Source organism: Bubalus kerabau, chromosome 3 (assembly GCF_029407905.1).
Source record: "Bubalus kerabau isolate K-KA32 ecotype Philippines breed swamp buffalo chromosome 3, PCC_UOA_SB_1v2, whole genome shotgun sequence".
Classification (NCBI taxonomy): Eukaryota; Metazoa; Chordata; class Mammalia; order Artiodactyla; family Bovidae; genus Bubalus; species Bubalus kerabau.
Window position 1 is genome coordinate 71,840,795 of NC_073626.1, and position 23,012 is coordinate 71,863,806.

Sequence of the window (23,012 nt, forward strand, 5' to 3'; positions counted from 1 at the left end):
GTGGTAGTCACCAGCCACTTTGCATATTCTTATACTAAATTCATGAAAAAGGGAAAAATTGCTCTGCCTCTACTAGCAGTTATATTTCTTAAAAGGAGAATTCATCTCAGAACAAAATAGGTCCCTTCATTACTCTGAATACATATTAGGGAATATCCTAAAAGAACTCCCAAGCCTAAACTACTTACTACAGTTGCACTTCTTTCAGTATCTACAATCATAGTGATGCCAGGTAAGAGACAGGCAATAGCTGATACATAGCTGCATATAGATCAAAAAAGGATGATGACCACCTATGCCTGTCCCCCAAACTGGTACAAATTAGCTGAAGACAGATCTGTTCTTTATGAATTCTATTCAATACGTCTGATCCTTTAGTGTTTTATGTTTCTAATGACAACGTTTTTTTTTTTTTTAATAATCTAGGCCCACCTGCAATTGAGCTAAAAGAATTCATGGAGGTTGAAGAAGGAACTGATGTTAACATTGTGGCCAAAATTAAAGGTGTGCCATTTCCGACACTGACCTGGTTTAAAGCTCCTCCAAAGAAGCCTGATAACAAAGAACCCATTGTCTATGATACCCATGTCAACAAACTGGTGGTGGATGATACTTGCACCCTAGTGATCCCACAGTCTCGCAGGAGTGACACTGCCTTATACACCATCACAGCTGTGAATAATCTGGGAACAGCATCAAAGGAAATGAGACTGAATGTCCTTGGTAAAGATGACATGATTTTATTAAAACTACATGACTTTCTGTTCATAAACGTAATATTTGGTTTTAAGATCTTTCCCTTAAAAGCGTTTCTCTTTTAAAACCATTTTAGGTCGCCCTGGCCCTCCAGTGGGACCAATAAAGTTCGAATCTATTTCAGCAGATCAAATGACATTATCTTGGCTTCCACCTATAGACGATGGTGGGTCTAAGATTACAAACTATGTAATTGAGAAAAGAGAAGCTAACAGGAAGACATGGGTGCATGTCTCCAGTGAGCCCAAAGAATGCACGTACACAATTCCCAAGTTGCTAGAAGGCCATGACTATGTATTCCGAATCATGGCCCAGAATAAATATGGCATTGGGGAGCCTCTTGACAGCGAACCTGAAACAGCGAGAAACCTCTTCTGTAAGTATCACATAGTTCACATTCAAAGTCATTATTGTCTTTGTCTTTCATAATTTCTTATAAATCACTGTGATTTTTGTCACAGCTGTCCCAGGAGCACCAGATAAGCCAACAGTTAGCAGTGTGACTCGAAACTCCATGACTGTCAATTGGGAAGAGCCAGAATACGATGGAGGCTCTCCTGTGACTGGATATTGGCTAGAAATGAGAGACACCACTACAAAGAGATGGAAGAGAGTTAACCGAGATCCTATCAAAGCCATGACTTTGGGTGTTTCTTACAAAGTGACTGGTCTCATTGAAGGTTCTGATTATCAATTCCGGGTATATGCCATCAATGCTGCTGGTGTGGGGCCAGCAAGTCTGCCATCAGACCCAGCGACTGCTAGAGATCCAATTGGTAAGCCTTCAAACCATTCCTGTTTCCTTTTTCTTCCCAAAAGTACCATGCAAAAGTCAAGAATAATGTCTACTGGTTCTTTCCAGCACCTCCTGGCCCTCCATTTCCCAAAGTTACAGACTGGACTAAATCATCTGCGGATCTGGAGTGGTCTCCCCCACTAAAAGATGGTGGGTCCAGAGTAACAGGATATATCGTTGAATATAAAGAAGAAGGAAAAGAAGAATGGGAAAAGGTAGCTAAACTTGGCATGATGGGAATATACTGTAAATAAACTGAACATGTATAGTTATTCTCATTCTTACCCGTATTTTTTAAATTAAGAAATCAGAAAAATAGTTTAACTGATAATCCAGACATCTTATATCAAAAATTTAATCAAAATTTGTCCTTAAAACAATTATCCTTCAATTAAAAATAAATTTAATTATAAAAAACTTAAGTTTTATTATGATGAACCTTTTGGCTCTAAAGCTTAAAAAAGTGGAATAAGTACAGTACAGTACAGTTTTTTCAATCATTTGACAATATTTTAAAACATAATTGCTTCCATTCAGTATTTACCTATAATATCTGATCCATTACACCTAAATTGACAACAATTTTCCCAAAGAGAGTAAATATGCTATTGTTACACTTTGGAAAGCTATTAAAAAACTACAGGAGTCCCCTTCTATCCCCAAGGGATACATTCTAAGACCCCCAGTGGATGGTTGAAACCAAGAATTATACTGAGCGCTCTCTATATACTATGGTTTTTCTTATACATAATGGGCAGGTTATTGTTGTTTAGGGGCTGTTGTTTGCTAAGTCATGTCCGACTCTTTATGATCCTATGGACTGTAGCCCACCAGGCTTCTCTGTCCATGGGATTTCCCAGACAAGAATACTGGAGGGGGTTGCCTTTTCCTTTCCAGATCTTCCTGACTCAGGAATTGAACCTGCGTCTCCTGCATTGGCACGCAGATTCTTTACCACTGAGCCACCAGGGAAGCCAGATGGTTCACTTCCCAATCGGAGATGGAGCAGGATGACCAATATCATTATATTGCTCAGAATGGAACTCAGTTTAAAACTGATGAATTGTTTATTTATGGAAACTTTTTTCCATTTAGTATTTTCAGATTCCCAATGACTTCTGTGGTAAATAAAACCACAGATAAGAAAGCATTACTGTATTCTAGGGGCTTCCCAGGTAGCACAGTGGTAAAGAACCCACTTCCTAGGCAGGAGACATAAGAGACAACGGGTTAGATCCTTAGGTTGGGAAGATGCCCTGGAAGAGGAAAGGCAACCCCCTCCAGTATTCTTGCCTGGAAAATCCCATGGACAGAGGAGCCTGGCAGGCTACAGTCCATAAGGTCACAAAAGTCAGATATAACTGAGCACGCATGTCACACACTGTATTCTAATTATAAAATGTCTGTGACTTTTCCCTAGGCTAAAGATAAAGAAGTGAGAGGAACAAAACTTGTTGTGACAGGATTGAAAGAAGGAGCATTCTACAGATTTAGAGTTAGAGCAGTCAACATTGCCGGCATTGGAGAACCTGGAGAAGTCACAGATGCCATTGAAATGAAGGACAGACTTGGTAATTACTGATGTTTCTCTTGTTTTATCGATGTTTGCATTTTGGATTGGAAATGAAAAGCAACTTACTATTTTTAAATTGTTTTCCAGAATTACCTGACCTTCAGTTAGATGCCAGCGTCAGAGATAGAATTGTGGTCCATGCTGGAGGGGTGATTCGGATCATCGCCTATGTGTCTGGAAAGCCTCCTCCAACTGTTACCTGGAACATGAATGAAAGAGCTTTACCTCCAGAGGCCACCATTGAGACCACAGCCATTAGCTCATCCATGGTCATCAAGAATTGCCAGAGGAGCCACCAAGGCGTCTATTCTCTTCTTGCTAAAAATGCAGCAGGGGAAAGAAAGAAGACAATTATCGTTGATGTATTAGGTAAAAACTCAGTTTGTCCACACATCTTTTAAAAATAACATTTTATTTCATCTACAAGAAAGATGTACTATTAAGAAAACTATATTACAAATATTTTGGAAAATAAGAAAAATTACCCACAATCCCGTTAACCTCTATTATTAGCATTTTTAAAAATTCCCTCCTTACTGTTTATCTAATATATACTTTAACATGGCTGTACTCCTACTATGAAGTCCTGTATGTTGCCTTTTTTATATAGCATGCTACCATAAGCATTTACTGTATTATTATGTAGTCTTTATAAAAGCAACTTTCCTGCAAATGTCCAAGAATGTTTAACAGTTTGCTAATAAGATTGACCATTTTTCACATCATCAGTTCAGTTCAGTTCAGTCGCTCAGTCATGTCCGACTCTTTGCGACCCCATGAATCGAAGCACGCTAGGCCTCACTGTCCCGTCACGAACTCCCGGAGTTCACTCTGACTTACGTCCATCGAGTCAGTGATGCCATCCAGCCATCTCATCCTCTGTCGTCCCCTTCTCCTCCTGCCCCGAATCCCTCCCAGCATCAGAGTCTTTTCCAATGAGTCAAATAGGACCTGCTATTTATTATAATAATGCAAAAATCCCTTTGAAGCTGTCTGCATTCTAATCAAAGAGAAGCATCATATTGGATTATCAATATTGCATTTCTAGTCCCTGAATATTGAGTTGAACTCTGCAGGGCTTGTTCCCACCTCTCTCTGACTGCTCTCTTCCAGTGATTTGCTCAGAAAGTGAAGCCTTCCCACTCACATCTCTCTCTCAGCATGTCTCTAGGCTCAGCCATACTCCAAACACCCAATTCTTATGTTAAAATAACCAGTTCTCTATTGAGCATAATTCATATTATGAAACTAGTTTGTTTTATTAATGAAAATGACATGAAGAAACAATCTCATTGAGCAATTCTTCTGTCCAATGGCTATTACTTTACAAACTGGTGTATTTCCAGGTTAAACTGCAACCGTCTCACTGGTCATTCTGAGATTTGGGGTCTTCTGTGCTACTCAGATTCACTGATCACCCTGAAAAAATTCTCTCACCCTTTTCCTTCTGGAGAGTAAACTAAACACAAAAAATAGTCATGCCGCTCCTCACCCTTCTCCCATCTCCCTCTGTGCACTTTCCTCCCAACATCACCCTCTTATCTGACTCACAAATTACTAAAAAATTTTTATATATGTGTGTATATATATATATAAAGCTGTTCCATAAGTCTCCGTTAAAGCAGGGGCAATCAGTAACTACTGCAAACTTACTTTATTTTAAAATATGGTTGGATATAGACATCAGGAAAGAAAGGAAAAAAAAACCTCAATAAACACAAAATCTTGTTTTTTTCGTAACAGTATTTTTGTCTCCCTTTTAAAAACAGAGGGTAACAAATATTGAGCCCTGTAGTTCATTGACGTCAAACAACTAGAAACCTTCCCCTCTTATTTCTAGATGTACCAGGTCCCGTTGGAATACCATTCCTAGCTCATAACCTGACCAATGACTCCTGCAAGCTGACATGGTTCTCACCAGAAGATGATGGGGGCTCTCCCATCACCAATTATGTCATTGAAAAGCGGGAAGCTGACCACAGAGCGTGGACCCCGGTGACCTACACAGTTACCCGACATAATGCTACCGTCCAGGGTCTCATTCAAGGAAAAGCCTACTTTTTCCGAATTGCGGCTGAAAATAGTATTGGCATGGGCCCATTCACTGAGACCACAGATGCACTTGTCATAAGAGATCCAATCAGTAAGTACAGTTTAAAACAATTTCATCCTTAATCACTTCTTCACTCATTTAATCAAAGACTGTAGTGACAAAAGAGGTGTACAAATAAATGCCAAACATTTCTTTCATTTGACAAATACTCAGTATCTGATGTTGGTTCTATTTGAATGTGACTGTGAAAGGGATTATGGGAATACATATTCCTCAGATCCTTCCATATAATACTGCGCTTTTAAAATTTTCACTTAATGGCATAAACATGAAGTAGTTTACTAACTCTGAAACCACCAGCTCTGGAGAACTTTCCTGAATTATCTGGTCTCAATTAACCTCGATTTTGTCATCTGGAAATCAGAGTGTATTGGATCGCTTTTAGCTACTCATTTTATGTCGAGATCTCTTTTGTCACTTACCAAACAGTTTAATGTTTAAATGCAATCCTCAGAAAGTAATATTTACCACATTCTCCTACGTTTTTAACATTTGTCTCACTGTCACTCCACACTTGTAGCTGTACCAGAGCGTCCTGAAGACCTGGAAGTCAAAGAAGTTACCAAAGGGTCTGTCACTTTGACTTGGAATCCCCCTAAGTATGATGGCGGATCTGACATTATCAACTATGTCCTAGAAAGCCGTCTCATTGGAACTGAGAAGTTCCACAAAGTTACAAGTGACAACTTGATGAGCAGGAAATACACCGTGAAAGGCTTAAAAGAAGGTGATACCTATGAGTACCGTGTCAGTGCTGTCAATATTGTTGGACAAGGCAAACCATCATTTTGCACCAAGCCAATCACTTGCAAGGATGAGCTGGGTATGTGTCAAATGCAGCTTACACTTTGAAAACTTGTACACACATACAGATTTACTGTAAGACATCAGTCAGACTGATTTGCCTTTATCATCATACATTTCAGCTCCTCCAACGCTTGACCTCGACTTCAGAGATAAGCTCACAATTCGAGTTGGTGAAGCTTTTGCCCTCACTGGCCGTTACTCAGGCAAACCAAAGCCTAAAGTTTCTTGGTTCAAAGACGAAGCTGATGTGCTGGAAGATGAGCGCACTCATATAAAGACCACCCCGACGACACTTGCTCTAGAGAAACTCAAGGCCAAGCGTTCAGATTCTGGCAAATACTGTGTGGTTGTGGAGAACAGTACAGGCTCCAGGAAGGGTGTCTGTCAAGTTAATGTTGTTGGTAAGTATTATTTAGCAAGTATTAGAAACATTCTGTTCTTTCCGAAGCAGAAGTGGAAATAACATTTTGTGCTGTGTTTTTTTTTTTTTTTTTCCTTTTATTCAGACCGTCCCGGACCACCAGTAGGACCAGTTATTTTTGATGAGGTGACAAAAGATTACATGGTTATCTCTTGGAAGCCGCCTTTAGATGACGGAGGCAGTGAAATTACCAATTACATTATTGAGAAGAAGGAGGTGGGCAAAGACGTTTGGATGCCTGTGACATCTGCAAGTGCCAAAACAACATGCAAAGTTTCTAAACTGCTTGAAGGAAAAGATTATATTTTCCGGATACATGCTGAAAACCTGTATGGAATAAGTGATCCTCTGGTGTCTGACTCAATGAAAGCCAAAGATCGCTTCAGTATGCATCGTATTTCTTTTCAGTGATTTAATGTTTGCTGTTGTTAACAGGAAGAATTAAATCTCTAACACATTGTGCTAATGTTTGTTATAGGGGTTCCTGATGCACCTGACCAGCCAATCGTTACAGAAGTTACCAAAGACTCTGCGTTAGTCTCCTGGAACCAGCCACATGATGGAGGAAAGCCCATCACAAACTACATCCTGGAAAAGAGAGAAACTATGTCTAAACGATGGGCTAGAGTTACCAAAGAGCCTATCCATCCATACACTAAATTTAGGGTTCCTGATCTTCTAGAGGGGTGTCACTATGAATTCCGGGTTTCTGCAGAAAATGAAATTGGTATTGGAGACCCAAGTCCACCATCCAAACCAGTCTTTGCTAAAGACCCAATTGGTATAGTACTACAGCATTCTTTCAGCTTGCATTTTATCTGAGTTTGTTTCCAGCTGTATTCTAACTCTGTTTTGATTTTCTTTTTTATTCTGTAGCTAGGCCAAGTCCACCTGTTAATCCTGAAGCAATAGATACAACATGTAATTCAGTCGATCTAACCTGGCAGCCACCACGTCGTGATGGTGGGAGCAAGATTCTGGGTTACATTGTTGAGTACCAGAAAGTTGGAGATGAAGAATGGAAAAGAGCCAATCACACTCCTGAGTCTTGTCCTGAAACTAATTATAAAGTCACTGGTCTTCGGGATGGTCAGTCCTATAAGTTCAGAATAATAGCAGTCAACGCAGCTGGCGAGTCAGATCCGGCTCATGTTCCTGAGCCAGTGCTAGTAAAAGACAGGCTCGGTGAGTACAGGCATTCTCAGTTGCCTCTGCAAGGAAGACAGGTTTCATTGTCTGTGCTTAATTGTAAAATACATGAACAAAGCAAATCTGAAAGTACCATTCTCTTTATTCTAGAACCCCCCGAGTTGATTCTTGATGCCAACATGGCAAGAGAACAACACATAAGGGTTGGTGATACTCTGAGGCTTAGTGCCATCATCAAAGGCGTGCCATTCCCAAAAGTAACCTGGAAAAAGGAAGACAGAGAGGCTCCAACTAAAGCAAGAATTGACGTTACTCCAGTTGGCAGCAAGCTTGAAATTCGTAATGCTGCCCATGAAGATGGTGGCATTTACTCCTTAACAGTGGAGAATCCAGCTGGTTCAAAAACTGTCTCAGTAAAAGTACTCGTATTAGGTAAGAATTTTAGTGCTCGTGATGTCCTTAATGCAATAACATATAAAAGTAACTCAATACATTTTGAGTTCTTAGCTGGATTAAATCACTTACATAACTGCGTTGTTTAACACTTTTCAGATAAGCCTGGGCCGCCTAGAGATCTGGAAGTCAGTGAAATAAGGAAAGATTCTTGTTACCTTACTTGGAAGGAACCCCTGGATGATGGTGGTTCTGTTATTACAAATTATGTGGTTGAGAGGAAAGATGTTGCCAGTACCGAGTGGTCACCTCTTTCAACTACATCAAAGAAAAAGAGTCACTTGGCTAAACATCTTAATGAAGGCAATCAGTATGTCTTCCGAGTTGCTGCTGAGAACCAGTATGGACGTGGTCCCTTTGTGGAAACACCTAAACCCATCAAAGCTGTGGATCCCCTACGTAAGTTGCTCTCTTTGGATACAAAAGTACTGTTTGACTGTCTTTGAGAATATTGTTTATTCATCATAACTTCTTCTGAAAAGATCCCCCAGGGCCACCCAAGAACCTACACCATGTAGATGTTGACAAGACTGAAGTCTCCCTTGTTTGGAATAAGCCAGACCGCGATGGCGGCTCTCCAATCACAGGATATTTGGTAGAATATCAGGAAGAGGGCACCCAAGACTGGATTAAGTTCAAGACCGTGACAAACTTAGAGTGTGTTGTTACTGGACTACAACAAGGAAAGACCTATAGATTCCGGGTAAAAGCTGAAAACATTGTGGGTCTTGGTCTCCCTGACACAACTATCCCAATAGAATGTCAAGAAAAACTAGGTAAAGTTTAGATTGGCACTATTTTCTTTCTTTTTAAAATTATTCATGTTGTGATATTATCCATATTGTCAAAAGCAAAATCTAATTTCCTCATGTTCACTTTCCAGTGCCTCCATCTGTGGAGCTGGATGTGAAATTAATTGAAGGCCTTGTGGTAAAAGCCGGAACTACAGTCAGATTCCCTGCCATCATCAGAGGTGTGCCCATTCCTACTGCAAAGTGGACAACCGATGGGAATGAGATTAAAACAGATGAACACTATACAGTTGAAACTGACAACTTCTCGTCAGTACTCACCATTAAGAACTGCTTAAGGAAAGACACTGGGGAATATCAGATCACAGTGTCCAATGCAGCCGGCACCAAAACAGTAGCCGTACATCTTACTGTCCTTGATGTTCCTGGTCCACCAACAGGCCCTATTAATATCCTGGAAGTTACCCCTGAATGTATGACTATATCATGGCAGCCACCTAAGGATGATGGAGGAAGCCCGGTGATAAACTACATCGTTGAGAAAAAAGACACAAAGAAAGATACATGGGGTGTGGTCTCTTCAGGTAGCAGCAAGACAAAGTTGAAAGTCCCACACCTGCAAAAGGGATATGAATATGTCTTCCGAGTGAAAGCAGAGAATAAGATTGGTATCGGCCCTCCTCTTGACTCTGTACCTACTGTTGCTAAACATAAATTTAGTCCTCCATCTCCTCCTGGTAAACCAGTGGTTACTGACATTACTGAAAACGCTGCAACAGTGGCGTGGACCCTGCCAAAATCTGATGGTGGGAGTCCAATAACTGGTTACTATCTGGAGCGTCGAGAAGTAACAGGCAAATGGGTGCGAGTCAACAAAACTCCTCTAGCGGACCTGAAGTTCAGAGTGACTGGACTCTATGAGGGAAATACATATGAGTTTAGAGTGTTTGCTGAGAATCTTGCAGGACTAAGCAATCCATCCCCAAGTTCTGATCCAATAAAAGCTTGCCGGCCCATCAAACCACCTGGACCACCTATTAATCCTAAGCTGAAAGACAAGACCAGAGAATCAGCTGATCTGGTATGGACAAAGCCTCTCAGCGATGGTGGTAGCCCCATTCTGGGCTATGTTGTAGAATGTCAGAAAGCTGGGACAACACAGTGGAACAGGATTAACAAAGATGAACTCATTAGGCAGTGTGCCTTTAGGGTACCTGGACTCATCGAAGGAAATGAGTACAGATTCCGTATAAAGGCAGCTAACATTGTGGGAGAGGGAGAGCCACGCGAACTAGCAGAATCTGTAATTGCAAAGGACATCCTTCATCCTCCAGAAGTAGAACTTGATGTAACCTGCCGTGATGTCATCACCGTCAGAGTGGGCCAGACTATCCGCATTCTTGCTCGGGTCAAAGGCAGACCTGAACCAGACATAACTTGGTCCAAGGAAGGCAAAGCATTGGTCCGAGATAAGCGGGTTAACATCATTCACGATCTACCTCGTGTTGAGTTGCAAATTAAAGAAGCTGTTAGAGCTGATCATGGCAAGTACATCATCTCAGCCAAGAACAGCAGTGGACATGCCCAAGGTTTTGCTATCGTTAATGTCCTTGACAGACCTGGGCCTTGCCAGAACTTAAGGGTCACCAACGTAACCAAAGAGAACTGTACAATTTCTTGGGAAAACCCACTAGACAATGGTGGCTCAGAAATAACAAACTTTATAGTGGAATATCGCAAACCAAATCAGAAAGGCTGGTCAATTGTCGCCTCGGATGCCACTAAGCGATTAATCAAGGCCAACCTCTTAGCCAACAACGAATACTATTTCCGAGTTTGTGCAGAGAATAAAGTAGGTGTTGGGCCAACCATTGAAACCAAAACTCCAATTCTGGCTATTAACCCTATTGATAGACCAGGGGAGCCTGAAAACCTTCATATTGCAGATAAAGGAAAGACATTTGTCTATCTAAAATGGAGGCGGCCTGATTATGATGGTGGTAGCCCAAATCTATCATATCATGTTGAAAGGAGGCTGAAGGGCACTGCTGATTGGGAAAGAGTGCATAAAGGAAGCATTAAAGAAACCCACTACATGGTTGACAAATGTGTGGAAAACCAGATTTATGAGTTCAGAGTGCAAACAAAGAATGAAGGTGGGGAAAGTGACTGGGTAAAGACAGAGGAAGTTGTTGTGAAGGAAGACTTACAGAAACCAGTACTCGACCTGAAGTTAAGTGGTGTGCTCACTGTCAAAGCAGGAGACACCATTCGACTTGAGGCAGGTGTTAGAGGCAAACCGTTTCCAGAAGTTTCCTGGACCAAGGACAAAGATGCTACAGACTTAACAAGATCACCAAGGGTCAAGATTGACACCAGTGGTGATTCGTCTAAATTCTCTCTCACTAAAGCAAAGCGAAGTGATGGTGGTAAATACGTAGTTACAGCAACTAACACAGCTGGCAGTTTTGTGGCCTTTGCCACTGTGAACGTTTTAGATAAGCCTGGTCCTGTAAGGGATCTGAAAATTACTGATGTGTGTAGTGACAGGTGTTCTCTTCGCTGGGATCCACCAGAGGATGATGGTGGCTGTGAGATCCAAAATTATATTTTAGAAAAATGTGAGAGCAAGAGAATGGTTTGGTCCACCTTTTCCTCTACTATCTTGACACCTGGTACTACAGTAACACGTCTCATAGAAGGAAATGAATATATCTTCAGAGTCCGTGCAGAAAATAAAATAGGCACAGGACCTCCAACAGAAACTAAGCCAGTCATTGCGAAAACCAAATATGATAAACCTGGTCGCCCTGATCCCCCAGAAGTCACTAAAGTAAGCAAAGAAGAGATGACCGTGGTTTGGGCGCCACCTGAATATGATGGTGGAAAGTCCATCACAGGATACTATTTGGAGAAAAAGGAAAAACATTCAATGCGATGGGTCCCTGTCAACAAGAGTGCAATTCCCGAGAGACGTCTAAAAGTACAGAATCTCCTTCCAGGACATGAGTATCAGTTCCGTGTCAAGGCAGAAAATGAAGTTGGAATTGGAGAACCAAGCTTGCCATCAAGACCAGTGGTGGCAAAAGACCCCATAGGTATGATGTTCTTGTTTTTCTCTGGCATTATATCAACTCTTAATCTCAAACACAGAGGTATTAGACAAGTAAGTTAAATCCACAACATCAAAACTTTATCTTAGCCATTATTTTTCCAAATAGATCTTTTGCCAAATCACCTAAAATGTAAGAACAATGGTAGATTCTAAATTTACAAAGGAACATAAGGAGGACTTAGTTAGCAATTGAGAAATTGAATGTACTATCTGTGGTTAATTAAGAATAGACTGTATAAAATTATACATGAACATATCACTAATCATGGTTAACCATGTGTAAATTTATTCTTACATAATTTACTTTCAGAACCACCTGGTCCACCAACCAATCTCAAAGTGGTTGATACAACCAAAAGTTCCATAACTCTTGGGTGGGGAAAACCAGTGTATGATGGTGGTGCGCCAATCATCGGCTATGTTGTGGAAATGAGGCCTAAAAAACCAGACATGTCACCAGATGAAGGCTGGAAAAGGTGCAATGCTGCAGCGCAACTTGTCCGCATGGAATTCACCGTGACCAGCTTGGATGAAAACCAGGAATATGAGTTCAGGGTTTGTGCCCAAAACCAAGTTGGCATCGGGCGCCCTGCAGAACTAAAGGATGCTATTAAACCTAAAGAAATCCTAGGTGAGGCCCTAGGTGATCACTTGGTTCATTGTTTCACTTCTCACATGACTTCCCCACATTCTGAAGTCAACTAATGGCCTCCGTGTCATTTGTAGAACCTCCGGAGATTGACCTGGATGCCAGCATGAGGAAACTGGTCACCGTGAGGGCAGGATGCCCCATCCGACTATTTGCCATCGTGAGAGGGCGACCAGCCCCTAAGGTCACCTGGAGAAAAGTGGGTATTGATAACGTGGTCAGAAAGGGACAGGTCGATTTGGTTGACACCATGGCCTTCCTCGTCATCCCCAATTCTACGCGTGACGACTCAGGAAAATACTCCTTGACGCTTGTGAACCCAGCGGGAGAAAAGGCCGTGTTTGTGAATGTCAGAGTATTAGGTGGGTGGTGAAGAACTGTCTTCCTCCCCTTCAGAAAGTCCGTAGTTAATCAGGAGGCTGAGGGAACTCATATGTCTAATCTTGTGGTTCTTTACAGATACCCCTGGGCCCGTGTCTGATTTAAAAGTCTCGGATGTCACTAAAACATCATGCCACATTTCCTGGGCCCCTCCCGAGAATGATGGCGGGAGCCAGGTGACACATTATATCGTGGAGAAACGTGAGGCCGAGAGAAAGACATGGGCGACAGTCACCCCAGAAGTGAAGAAAACGAGCTTCCATGTCACCAATCTTGTCCCCGGGACAGAGTATTTCTTCAGAGTAACTGCTGTCAACGAGTATGGCCCCGGTGTCCCAACAGATGTCCCCAAACCAGTGCTTGCGACGGACCCTCTAAGTAAGTCACATCCTTTCTCCCCTCTTAACCCCAGTCCCCGATTTCAATCAAGTCAAGACACCAAACACTTAACAAATACCAAAACCCTAAAGGGCTTTAACTCGTAGAAACCTACACAGCACAAAAAAATATCTCACTCACTGAAGACTTCTGATCTGCCTCCTCGAGTACTTTTTACTTTGAACAGCCCGAACCACCTTTCCCACATACTTTGAAGCAGGTGGCATATGAAAACATTGATGTATATTACAAAGGGATGGATTTGGCGACCTGTACAGTTTTTTCTTAATCATGTTTTTCTTCCAGGTGAGCCGGATCCCCCCAGGAAACTCGAGGTTACCGAAATGACAAAGAACAGCGCTGTATTAGCCTGGTTACCACCCCTGCGTGACGGAGGCGCTAAAATCGATGGCTACATCGTTAGTTACAGGGAAGAGGAGCAGCCTGCAGATCGCTGGACAGAGTACTCAGTGGTGAAAGACCTCAGCCTGATTGTCACTGGCCTCAAGGAAGGGAAGAAATACAAATTTAGAGTAGCGGCCAGAAATGCCGTGGGAGTCAGTTTGCCGAGAGAAGCTGAAGGCGTGTACGAAGCCAAAGAACAGCTATGTAAGTGGACACTGAGTCATTTTTATCATGTGATAAAAGTTTACAAGAATTTTCTTTTGACATGGAGACATTTATCCCTGAAGAATCTAATTCCATAAATACCTGAAATATAGGAGAGAATAGTGGTTTTAAAACATTTGCACCCACAACACATGGTAAAACAACTTAAATCATGACACAGTACACACAGACATATATATAACTTTAAAAAGAAGTTTCTTAGAGCAACACCCATCCTTATGTATGCTGGACTCTGGTATTTTCAATTCAATCTCATTCTTTTTAAAAAGTATTAGCAGTGATGCAAACATCACCTGGAACCTGCTAATGAGTTATTATTCACCACTTAAAAAACACTAGTATAGTTCCTCATTAGAGGAAATTTAACCTCCCCACAAAATTATCTTCATCTTACTTTCAGTGCCACCCAAGATCCTCATGCCAGAGCAAATTACTATCAAAGCTGGGAAGAAACTCCGAATCGAAGCCCATGTGTATGGAAAGCCTAATCCGGTCTGTAAATGGAAAAAAGGAGAAGATGACGTTGTCACGTCCAGCCACCTGGCTGTGCATAAAGCAGACAATTCTTCAGTTCTGATCATAAAAGATGTTACTAGGAAAGACAGCGGTTACTATAGCCTCACTGCAGAGAACAGTTCTGGGACAGACACTCAGAAGATCAAAGTCATCGTCATGGGTAGGTTCAGCATTAGACAAACAGCCATCCACATGTGAAGATCAGAAGCATTTTTTCCAGTCCCATTCCTGTCCTTACCTTTCTCTCCTCTCGGTTCACGCAGACGCTCCTGGACCCCCCCAGCCTCCGTTTGACATTTCTGACATAGACGCCGATGCCTGCTCCCTGTCCTGGCACATTCCTCTGGAGGACGGAGGCAGTAACATCACCAATTACATCGTGGAGAAGTGTGACGTGAGCCGAGGTGACTGGGTGACAGCTCTAGCTTCAGTGACAAAAACTTCCTGCAGGGTTGGAAAACTGATCCCAGGCCAAGAGTACATCTTCCGGGTCCGTGCAGAGAATCGATTTGGCATTTCAGAGCCTCTTACATCTCCGAAGATGGTGGCTAAGTTCCCATTTGGTATGTTCCTTTTAGGACGAAAAACTGAACTGTTTTCTTTCTAATCTGTTACTTGGGCTAGAAACTGACATTTCCCTGGTTTTCATCTCCAGGTGTTCCCAGTGAACCCAAGAACGCACGAGTCACTAAAGTCAACAAAGACTGCATCTTTGTGGCATGGGACAGACCCGACAGCGACGGAGGCAGCCCCATTACTGGCTACCTGATTGAACGCAAAGAAAGAAACAGTTTGCTCTGGGTGAAAGCCAATGACACCCCTGTCCGGTCAACTGAATATCCCTGTGCTGGCCTGGTAGAAGGCCTTGAGTATTCATTCAGAATTTATGCCCTAAACAAAGCTGGATCCAGCCCACCCAGCAAACCAACTGAATATGTGACTGCAAGAACTCCAGTTGGTGAGAAGTTTTATTTTTTTAAAGTATTATGAGGACACATTTAAATCTTAGCATCTTTAAATGTTACTATTTCCATTCAGGGATATGTTCTGGGTGATACAGTGAAATAGAACATTTCTGCTGTTAAGACAAATGCTGAGAATATCTCTTTTGGTTCTAGATCCTCCTGGCAAGCCTGAAGTCATTGATATTTCCAAGAGTACGGTATCTCTTGTCTGGGCTCGTCCTAAGCATGATGGAGGCAGCAAAATTATTGGCTATTTCGTAGAAGCTTGCAAACTTCCTGGTGATAAGTGGATACGGTGTAATACTTCACCTCACCAGATTCCCCAGGAAGAGTTCACAGTGACTGGCTTAGAAGAGAATGCTCAGTATCAATTCAGAGCAATTGCCAAGACCGTAGTAAATATTAGCCAACCTTCTGAACCTTCCGATCCAGTGACTATCATGGCAGAAAGTGGTAAGATTTTGTTGGACATTCTAGGCAAAGAAGACATCACTCATAATATATGTTTCCCCTAATAAAAAACTAAATCTACATCTATGAAAATAAGGACAAATAAAATGATAGGTACTTTGTATACAGACATTAAAAGATTATAGAGAATAACATGTTAAACTAAAAAGATAGCGAACTGTGAAGACCACATACTTTTAACCATACACACGCACAGAAAGATGCCCCCCAAAAATGCACCAAAATGATAAGAGTGAAGCTTTCAGGATGCTGGGATGATGAGTAATATCTTTACTTTTTTCTTTATACTGTCAGCATTATCAAATTTTGGCATTAAACTTGCATTTCTTTTATAATGAATACTTACTTTAAGAAAATCCCATCTTGAAAAAGATAGCCTATTTATTTCTCACTTTTACAAAGAAGCATTATATAATATAGCTTTGCATATATTAAATCCCTTTATCTTACTTCTTTCCAGTACCTCCCAGGATAGACCTGAGCGTGGCTATGAAATCTTTGCTTACCGTGAAAGCTGGAACCAACGTTTGCCTGGATGCTACTGTTTTTGGCAAACCAAAGCCCACAGTCTCTTGGAAGAAGGATGGCACACTGCTGAAACCATCGGAAGGGATCAAGATGGCCATGAAGCGGAACCTGTGCACCCTGGAGCTGTTCAGCGTGACCCGGAAAGACTCAGGGGACTACACCATCACTGCTGAAAACCCAAGTGGCTCCAAATCAGCCACTATCAAGCTCAAAGTGTTAGGTAACTAAAGCATTTCACTAGACTCTCAGGCTGTTCACATTGGTTAATGTGATGTCATAGAATTTACAAAATAACATGTGAGAAAAGATACCTAACTTGATGTTTCTTTTGTCATCATGGAATTATTCTCAACACAGAACAGTAGTGTTTTACAGCTGAAAAGACCATTAGAGATCACGTATTCCAGATACATAATTTTAGATATGAGGAAATTAAAATCTGGAGAAAAGTAACTTCCAAGGTCATACAGGAAGTTAATGATAGTATAAAGACAGCAGCCCAGGTCTCCAGTCCTCCACTCTGTTCATCCCCTATTTCATATGTTTGGGTGAAAGACTTAACTTTTCTTTCGTATCCTTTCAGATAAACCAGGTCCTCCAGCATCCGTTAAAATCAACAAAATGTATTCGGATCGTGCAATGCTTTCTTGGGAACCTCCTCTTGAAGATGGAGGCTCAGAAATCACCAACTACATTGTTGACAAACGTGAAACGAGCAGACCCAACTGGGCGCAAGTCTCTGCTACCGTGCCCATCACCAGCTGCAGTGTAGAGAAGCTGATAGAGGGCCACGAGTATCAGTTCCGAATTTGTGCTGAAAATAAATATGGAGTGGGCGACCCGATCTTAACTGAGCCAGCAATTGCCAAAAACCCATACGGTAAGAACGTTTTCCTGCAGTTTTTCATTCTGCTTTTTAAATATTACCTTTTAGACCGGAACATAAACCTGTCGGTTAATCTCTGCAGACCCTCCCGGACGCTGTGACCCCCCTGTTATTAGCAACGTAACCAAAGACCACATGACAGTCAGCTGGAAGCCCCCAGCAGATGACGGTGGCTCCCCCATCACCGGCTATTTGGTTGAAAAGCGGGAAACCCACGCAGTTAACTGGACTAAAGTCAACAGAAAACCTGTGATAGAAAGAACAATAAAAGCAACAGGTCTCCAAGAAGGCACAGAATATGAGTTCCGAGTTATAGCCATCAACAAGGCTGGACCAGGCAAACCCAGTGATGCCTCCAAAGCTGTTTATGCCCAAGATCCTCTGTGTAAGTTTTCATGGAAGAGTCCCACAGATGTGTGCTAATCAGCATTCAACAACCGGGAATGAGGTCTTCATGAAATTTTTCTATTATTATCCTCAGATCCTCCTGGACCACCAGCTTTCCCCAAAGTATATGACACAACGCGGAGCTCTGTGAGTCTATCCTGGGGCAAGCCAGCCTATGACGGTGGCAGTCCTATCATTGGTTATCTTGTTGAAGTAAAACGAGCTGATTCGGATAACTGGGTGAGGTGCAATTTACCACAGAAGCTCCAGAAAACCCGCTTTGAGGTTACCGGCCTAATGGAAAACACAGAATACCAGTTCCGCGTGTATGCTGTTAATAAGATTGGATACAGTGACCCCAGTGATGTGCCAGACAAACACTGTCCCAAGGACATTTTAAGTAAGTATTACCAGGAGAAATATACAGAGAAAGAAATATATTCCTTTCATCAGTCATACTGTAAGAAGGAATATATAGAACTCCTCTATGTAGATTTATTTATTTACAAGTTTTAGGGTTGGTAACTCTAGAAGTATGTTGTAGGAGAGCTGGGTTGGTACTTTATGGTACTGTATAACAAGCCAATGGAAGGCAAGGTGGTTTGTGGTTTTGAAATGCTTTTCTTACTTACCTGAGAATTTCCTGTCTTCAAAAGATTATGGAATATAGAGATTTTATTGAGAATAAAAAGTTTGTTTTTTTTTTAACTAAGTAGTGAGCTATTTTGGAGAAGGAAATGGTAGCCCACTCTAGTATTCTTGCCTAGAAAATCCTGTGGACAGAGGAGCCTGGTGGGCTGCTGTCCATGGGGTCGCACAGAGTCGGACACAACTGAAGCGACTTAGCAGCAGCAGCAGTGAGCTATTTATCATTCTTAGGTTTTTATTTTCTCTTCCAATCCACCCCTCTCCATCTTAATTTCTTTTCCCACCATTTCTTCTATTCACTTATTCTCCCTAATCAATGCTCCTATTACTTTGAATTACACTTCACCCACCGTGTACTTTTCTTCCTACAATGAAACAAAGAAAGCCATAGTGTACAGCAGAGTGCTTTCACTGGAAGAAAGCCCCAAATCAGTCATCTACTTGTAATATACAGAGAGTTTAAGAGTATGTAAGGTCCATGAGATAAGGAGATGCAGATCCTCCAGGGAAAACGTGGGTTGGCCCATAGGATACTAGAAAATAGAAAGGTCAATAATTGCTACAGAGTCTTAAGATCGTTGGCAAAAGTTCTGAGGATTATATTAAGAATTTTTTTAAGAACTAGAAATCAGAAACATATTTTAGGAGTTATCAGGCCAGTCCTTGGAAATACACATTACTCTAACTTTCTTCACTCCAACTTAAACAGTTCCACCTGAGGGAGAACTTGATGCTGATCTGAGGAAGACACTCATATTGCGTGCTGGAGTTACCATGAGACTGTACGTGCCAGTAAAAGGACGTCCACCTCCCAAGATAACCTGGTCTAAACCAAATGTCAATCTAAGAGAAAGGGTTGGACTGGACATAAAGTCCACTGACTTTGACACCTTCTTGCGCTGTGAAAAGGTGAACAAATATGATGCAGGAAAATACATCTTGACTCTGGAGAACAGCTGTGGTAAAAAGGAATATACCATTGTAGTGAAAGTGCTTGGTAAGTCTACATGGAAAAACAATCATATATATGTTTCAAATGTAGCCAATGTGTTTTTCAGGTATTCATTTCTTATTTACCCACTATTTATTCAGATACTCCTGGGCCACCCGTCAACGTGACTGTCAAAGAAATATCCAAAGATTCTGCTTATATTACCTGGGATCCTCCCATTATTGACGGTGGAAGCCCCATCATAAACTATGTGGTAGAAAAGCGTGATGCAGAGAGGAAGTCCTGGTCTACTGTGACAACAGAGTGCTCAAAAACAAGCTTCAGAGTATCTAACCTGGAGGAGGGAAAATCCTACTTCTTCAGGGTGTTTGCTGAAAACGAGTATGGCATTGGTGATCCCGGTGAGACACGAGATGCTGTCAAAGCTTCCGGTAAGCAAATGAAGCTACCACCCCATCATTCTGAGTGACACCTTACCTTGGTTTTCTGGGGCTTAGACTCATCATTTCTCCTTTGCTTTAGAAACCCCTGGACCAGTGGTGGACCTGAAGGTGACCTCTGTCACCAAGTCATCTTGTAGCATAGGCTGGAAGAAGCCTCGCAGCGATGGTGGAAGTCGAATTATTGGATATGTTGTTGATTTCCTGACTGAAGAAAATAAGTGGCAACGAGTCATGAAATCATTAAGCTTGCAGTACACCGCAAAAGACTTGACTGAAGGGAAGGAATATACCTTCCGAGTGAGCGCTGAGAATGAAAATGGAGAAGGCACCCCAAGTGAAATCACTGCTGTGGCAAAGGATGATGTCGGTAAGCCCTTAGCTATCATCTCCATTTTCCGTTTGTCATCAAAAGTGCACTCTTGGGACTTCCCTGGCAGTCCAATGATTAAGACTTAGCTTTCCAATACATGGGGTTCTCAAGTTCGATCCCTGGTCAGGGAGTTAAGATCCTACATGCCTCATGGCCAAAAAACCAAAGCATAAAACAGAAATAACATTGTAACAAATTCAATACAGACTTTTAAAATGCTCCATATAAAAAACTAAAAGTGCTCTTGAGCCCTATTCCCGGGCTTACATAAAAACCCTCTAAAAACTATAATGATCTGAAAAAATTAACTGCCTGGCATTAAAAAATGTCTTATCTCTGCTGTTTTACAGTGGCCCCCGACCTTGACTTAAAGGACCTACCTGATTTGTGCTACTTGGCCAAAGAAAACAGCAACTTCCGTCTTAAGATCCCCATAAAAGGCAAGCCAGTTCCATCTGTGTCCTGGAAGAAAGGGGAAGACCCTCTAGCAACAGACACAAGAGTCAGTGTCGAGTCGTCTGCAGTTAACACCACTCTTGTCGTATATGACTGCCAAAAATCTGATGCTGGAAAATACACAATCACACTGAAGAATGTGGCTGGCACCAAGGAAGGGACTCTCACCATAAAAGTTGTCGGCAAGCCTGGCATCCCCACTGGACCGATCAAATTTGAAGAAGTCACAGCAGAAGCTGTAACCTTAAAGTGGGGTCCTCCGAAGGACGATGGAGGTTCTGAGATCACCAACTACATCCTGGAGAAGAGAGATTCTGTAAACAACAAGTGGGTGACTTGCGCCTCGGCTGTGCAGAAAACCACTTTCAGGGTCATGAGACTCCACGAGGGGATGGAATACACCTTCCGGGTCAGTGCCGAAAATAAATACGGTGTAGGAGAGGGTCTGAAATCGGAGCCAATTGTTGCCAGACACCCATTTGGTAAGTGTCTCAAGGTCAGAAAACATAAAGCAGAACATGGTTGTGGTTCATTTCAAATACATTCCTGATTATAAATCTTGAATTATCTGCTTTTTCCTAGATGTGCCAGATGCTCCCCCACCTCCCAATATCGTGGATGTCAGACATGACTCCGTATCTCTAACATGGACCGACCCCAGGAAAACTGGAGGCTCTCCGATTACAGGTATTTTGTTGGCTCTTATCCTAGAGCATTTACATTAATCTTCCTCCCCGAAAACAAGCTGAATCTGTGCTACTTACTTATAGTACTTTCTGCACATACAAAAGTATATGTTCCTTTTTTCAGTTCATCATGCATTCAGAACATTAAGAATTAAGCTAATTCATTAAGCTAACTTCATTTGAATGAAAAACTCCTTATGTAATAGTTAATAAAGGCTTTCTAAATGATAGTATCTATTTTTATAAGGTAAAATGTTTCAACAGAAGGTGCCATAAACAAGTCTATTCCAGGAGATAAAAATATCCCTAAGGCTAGGTAATAAAAGTGTAGATACCAACAGGAATGATTATTTGTTCTGTGTGTGTGTAAAAATCAGGCTACATTTGTGCTTTCTATGTGAACTGACACATCACTGGGTCTTTTATAGGGTATCACATCGAGTTCAAGGAAAGAAACAGCCTTTTGTGGAAGAGAGCTAATAAGACTCCTATTAGGATGAAAGACTTCAAAGTGACAGGACTAACTGAAGGTCTGGAATATGAATTCCGAGTTATGGCAATCAATTTAGCAGGAGTAGGCAAACCAAGCCTGCCATCAGAGCCAGTTGTGGCCCTTGATCCAATTGGTAAGTCATTATACAGAGACTTTGTATAATGTCTCTTTGTATTTCCTCATGAAGAAAACATTGGTGTGTGGCTGACTGGGTTGGTTGGTTTGTTGCTTTATTTTAGATCCTCCTGGCAAACCTGAGGTTATCAGTGTAACAAGGAATTCAGTGACTCTCGTCTGGACTGAACCTAAATACGATGGTGGCCATAAGTTGACTGGGTATATAGTAGAGAAGAGAGATCTTCCCTCTAAATCCTGGACGAAAGCCAACCATGTTAACGTCCCAGATTGTGCCTTTACTGTTACCGACCTTGTCGAGGGTGGAAAATATGAATTCCGGATTAGAGCAAAGAATACAGCAGGTGCTATCAGTGCTCCATCAGAAAGTACAGGAACCATTATCTGCAAAGATGAATATGGTAGGTCTTTTTTATTTTTTATGCACATTAAAAAAAAAACAGTAAATTAAGCCACCTTCCTTTTCTGATTACAATGTTTGTTTTTCTGTTTTTTTCCTTTGCAGAGGCACCAACCATTGTTCTTGATCCCACAATAAAAGATGGGCTGACAGTTAAAGCAGGAGACACCATCGTTCTGAGTGCCATTAGCATTCTTGGCAAGCCTCTTCCAAAGTCAAGTTGGTCCAAGGCAGGAAAAGACATACGACCATCAGATATCGTTCAGATAACTTCAACCCCAACATCTTCCATGATTGCTGTCAAGTATGCCACTAGAAAAGATGCTGGTGAATACACCATCACTGCGACTAATCCTTTTGGCACAAAGAGTGAACATGTGAAGGTGACGGTGCTTGATGTACCTGGTCCCCCAGGTCCCATCGAAGTCAGTAATGTTTCTGCTGAAAAAGCAACACTCACATGGACACCTCCCTTGGAAGACGGTGGCTCACCAATTAAGTCCTATGTCCTGGAAAAGAGAGAAACCAGCCGACTTTTGTGGACAGTGGTTGCCGAAGATATTCAGTCTTGCAGGCATGTGGCAACCAAACTTATCCAAGGAAACGAGTATGTCTTCCGGGTCTCAGCTGTAAACCAATATGGCAAAGGAGAACCCGTACAGTCTGAACCTGTCAAAATGGTAGACAGATTTGGTAAGTACAC

The 23,012-nt window shown here is 41.8% G+C and overlaps 1 protein-coding gene across 16 annotated transcripts in view; it reads left to right on the forward strand.

Moving 5' to 3' along the window:
• TTN (titin) overlaps positions 1-23,012 on the forward strand; it is a 276,446-nt gene that overhangs the window by 202,493 nt on the left and 50,941 nt on the right. For all 16 annotated transcript variants that reach the window (XM_055572076.1, XM_055572078.1, XM_055572080.1 and 13 more), the window contains 36 exons: positions 427-723; positions 833-1,132; positions 1,218-1,532; positions 1,619-1,767; positions 2,973-3,123; positions 3,213-3,494; positions 4,966-5,268; positions 5,759-6,061; positions 6,165-6,446; positions 6,552-6,851; positions 6,945-7,247; positions 7,343-7,651; positions 7,766-8,047; positions 8,168-8,467; positions 8,551-8,844; positions 8,952-11,918; positions 12,246-12,566; positions 12,662-12,946; positions 13,044-13,343; positions 13,650-13,952; positions 14,374-14,649; positions 14,753-15,052; positions 15,145-15,447; positions 15,608-15,907; positions 16,386-16,673; positions 17,037-17,333; positions 17,422-17,724; positions 17,821-18,126; positions 19,084-19,371; positions 19,467-19,757; positions 19,849-20,136; positions 20,490-21,077; positions 21,178-21,282; positions 21,710-21,907; positions 22,014-22,310; positions 22,415-23,002. In XM_055572076.1, coding sequence (XP_055428051.1) covers positions 427-723; positions 833-1,132; positions 1,218-1,532; positions 1,619-1,767; positions 2,973-3,123; positions 3,213-3,494; positions 4,966-5,268; positions 5,759-6,061; positions 6,165-6,446; positions 6,552-6,851; positions 6,945-7,247; positions 7,343-7,651; positions 7,766-8,047; positions 8,168-8,467; positions 8,551-8,844; positions 8,952-11,918; positions 12,246-12,566; positions 12,662-12,946; positions 13,044-13,343; positions 13,650-13,952; positions 14,374-14,649; positions 14,753-15,052; positions 15,145-15,447; positions 15,608-15,907; positions 16,386-16,673; positions 17,037-17,333; positions 17,422-17,724; positions 17,821-18,126; positions 19,084-19,371; positions 19,467-19,757; positions 19,849-20,136; positions 20,490-21,077; positions 21,178-21,282; positions 21,710-21,907; positions 22,014-22,310; positions 22,415-23,002 — 13,362 coding nt within the window. The remainder of the gene's footprint in view (positions 1-426; positions 724-832; positions 1,133-1,217; positions 1,533-1,618; positions 1,768-2,972; positions 3,124-3,212; positions 3,495-4,965; positions 5,269-5,758; positions 6,062-6,164; positions 6,447-6,551; positions 6,852-6,944; positions 7,248-7,342; positions 7,652-7,765; positions 8,048-8,167; positions 8,468-8,550; positions 8,845-8,951; positions 11,919-12,245; positions 12,567-12,661; positions 12,947-13,043; positions 13,344-13,649; positions 13,953-14,373; positions 14,650-14,752; positions 15,053-15,144; positions 15,448-15,607; positions 15,908-16,385; positions 16,674-17,036; positions 17,334-17,421; positions 17,725-17,820; positions 18,127-19,083; positions 19,372-19,466; positions 19,758-19,848; positions 20,137-20,489; positions 21,078-21,177; positions 21,283-21,709; positions 21,908-22,013; positions 22,311-22,414; positions 23,003-23,012) is intronic.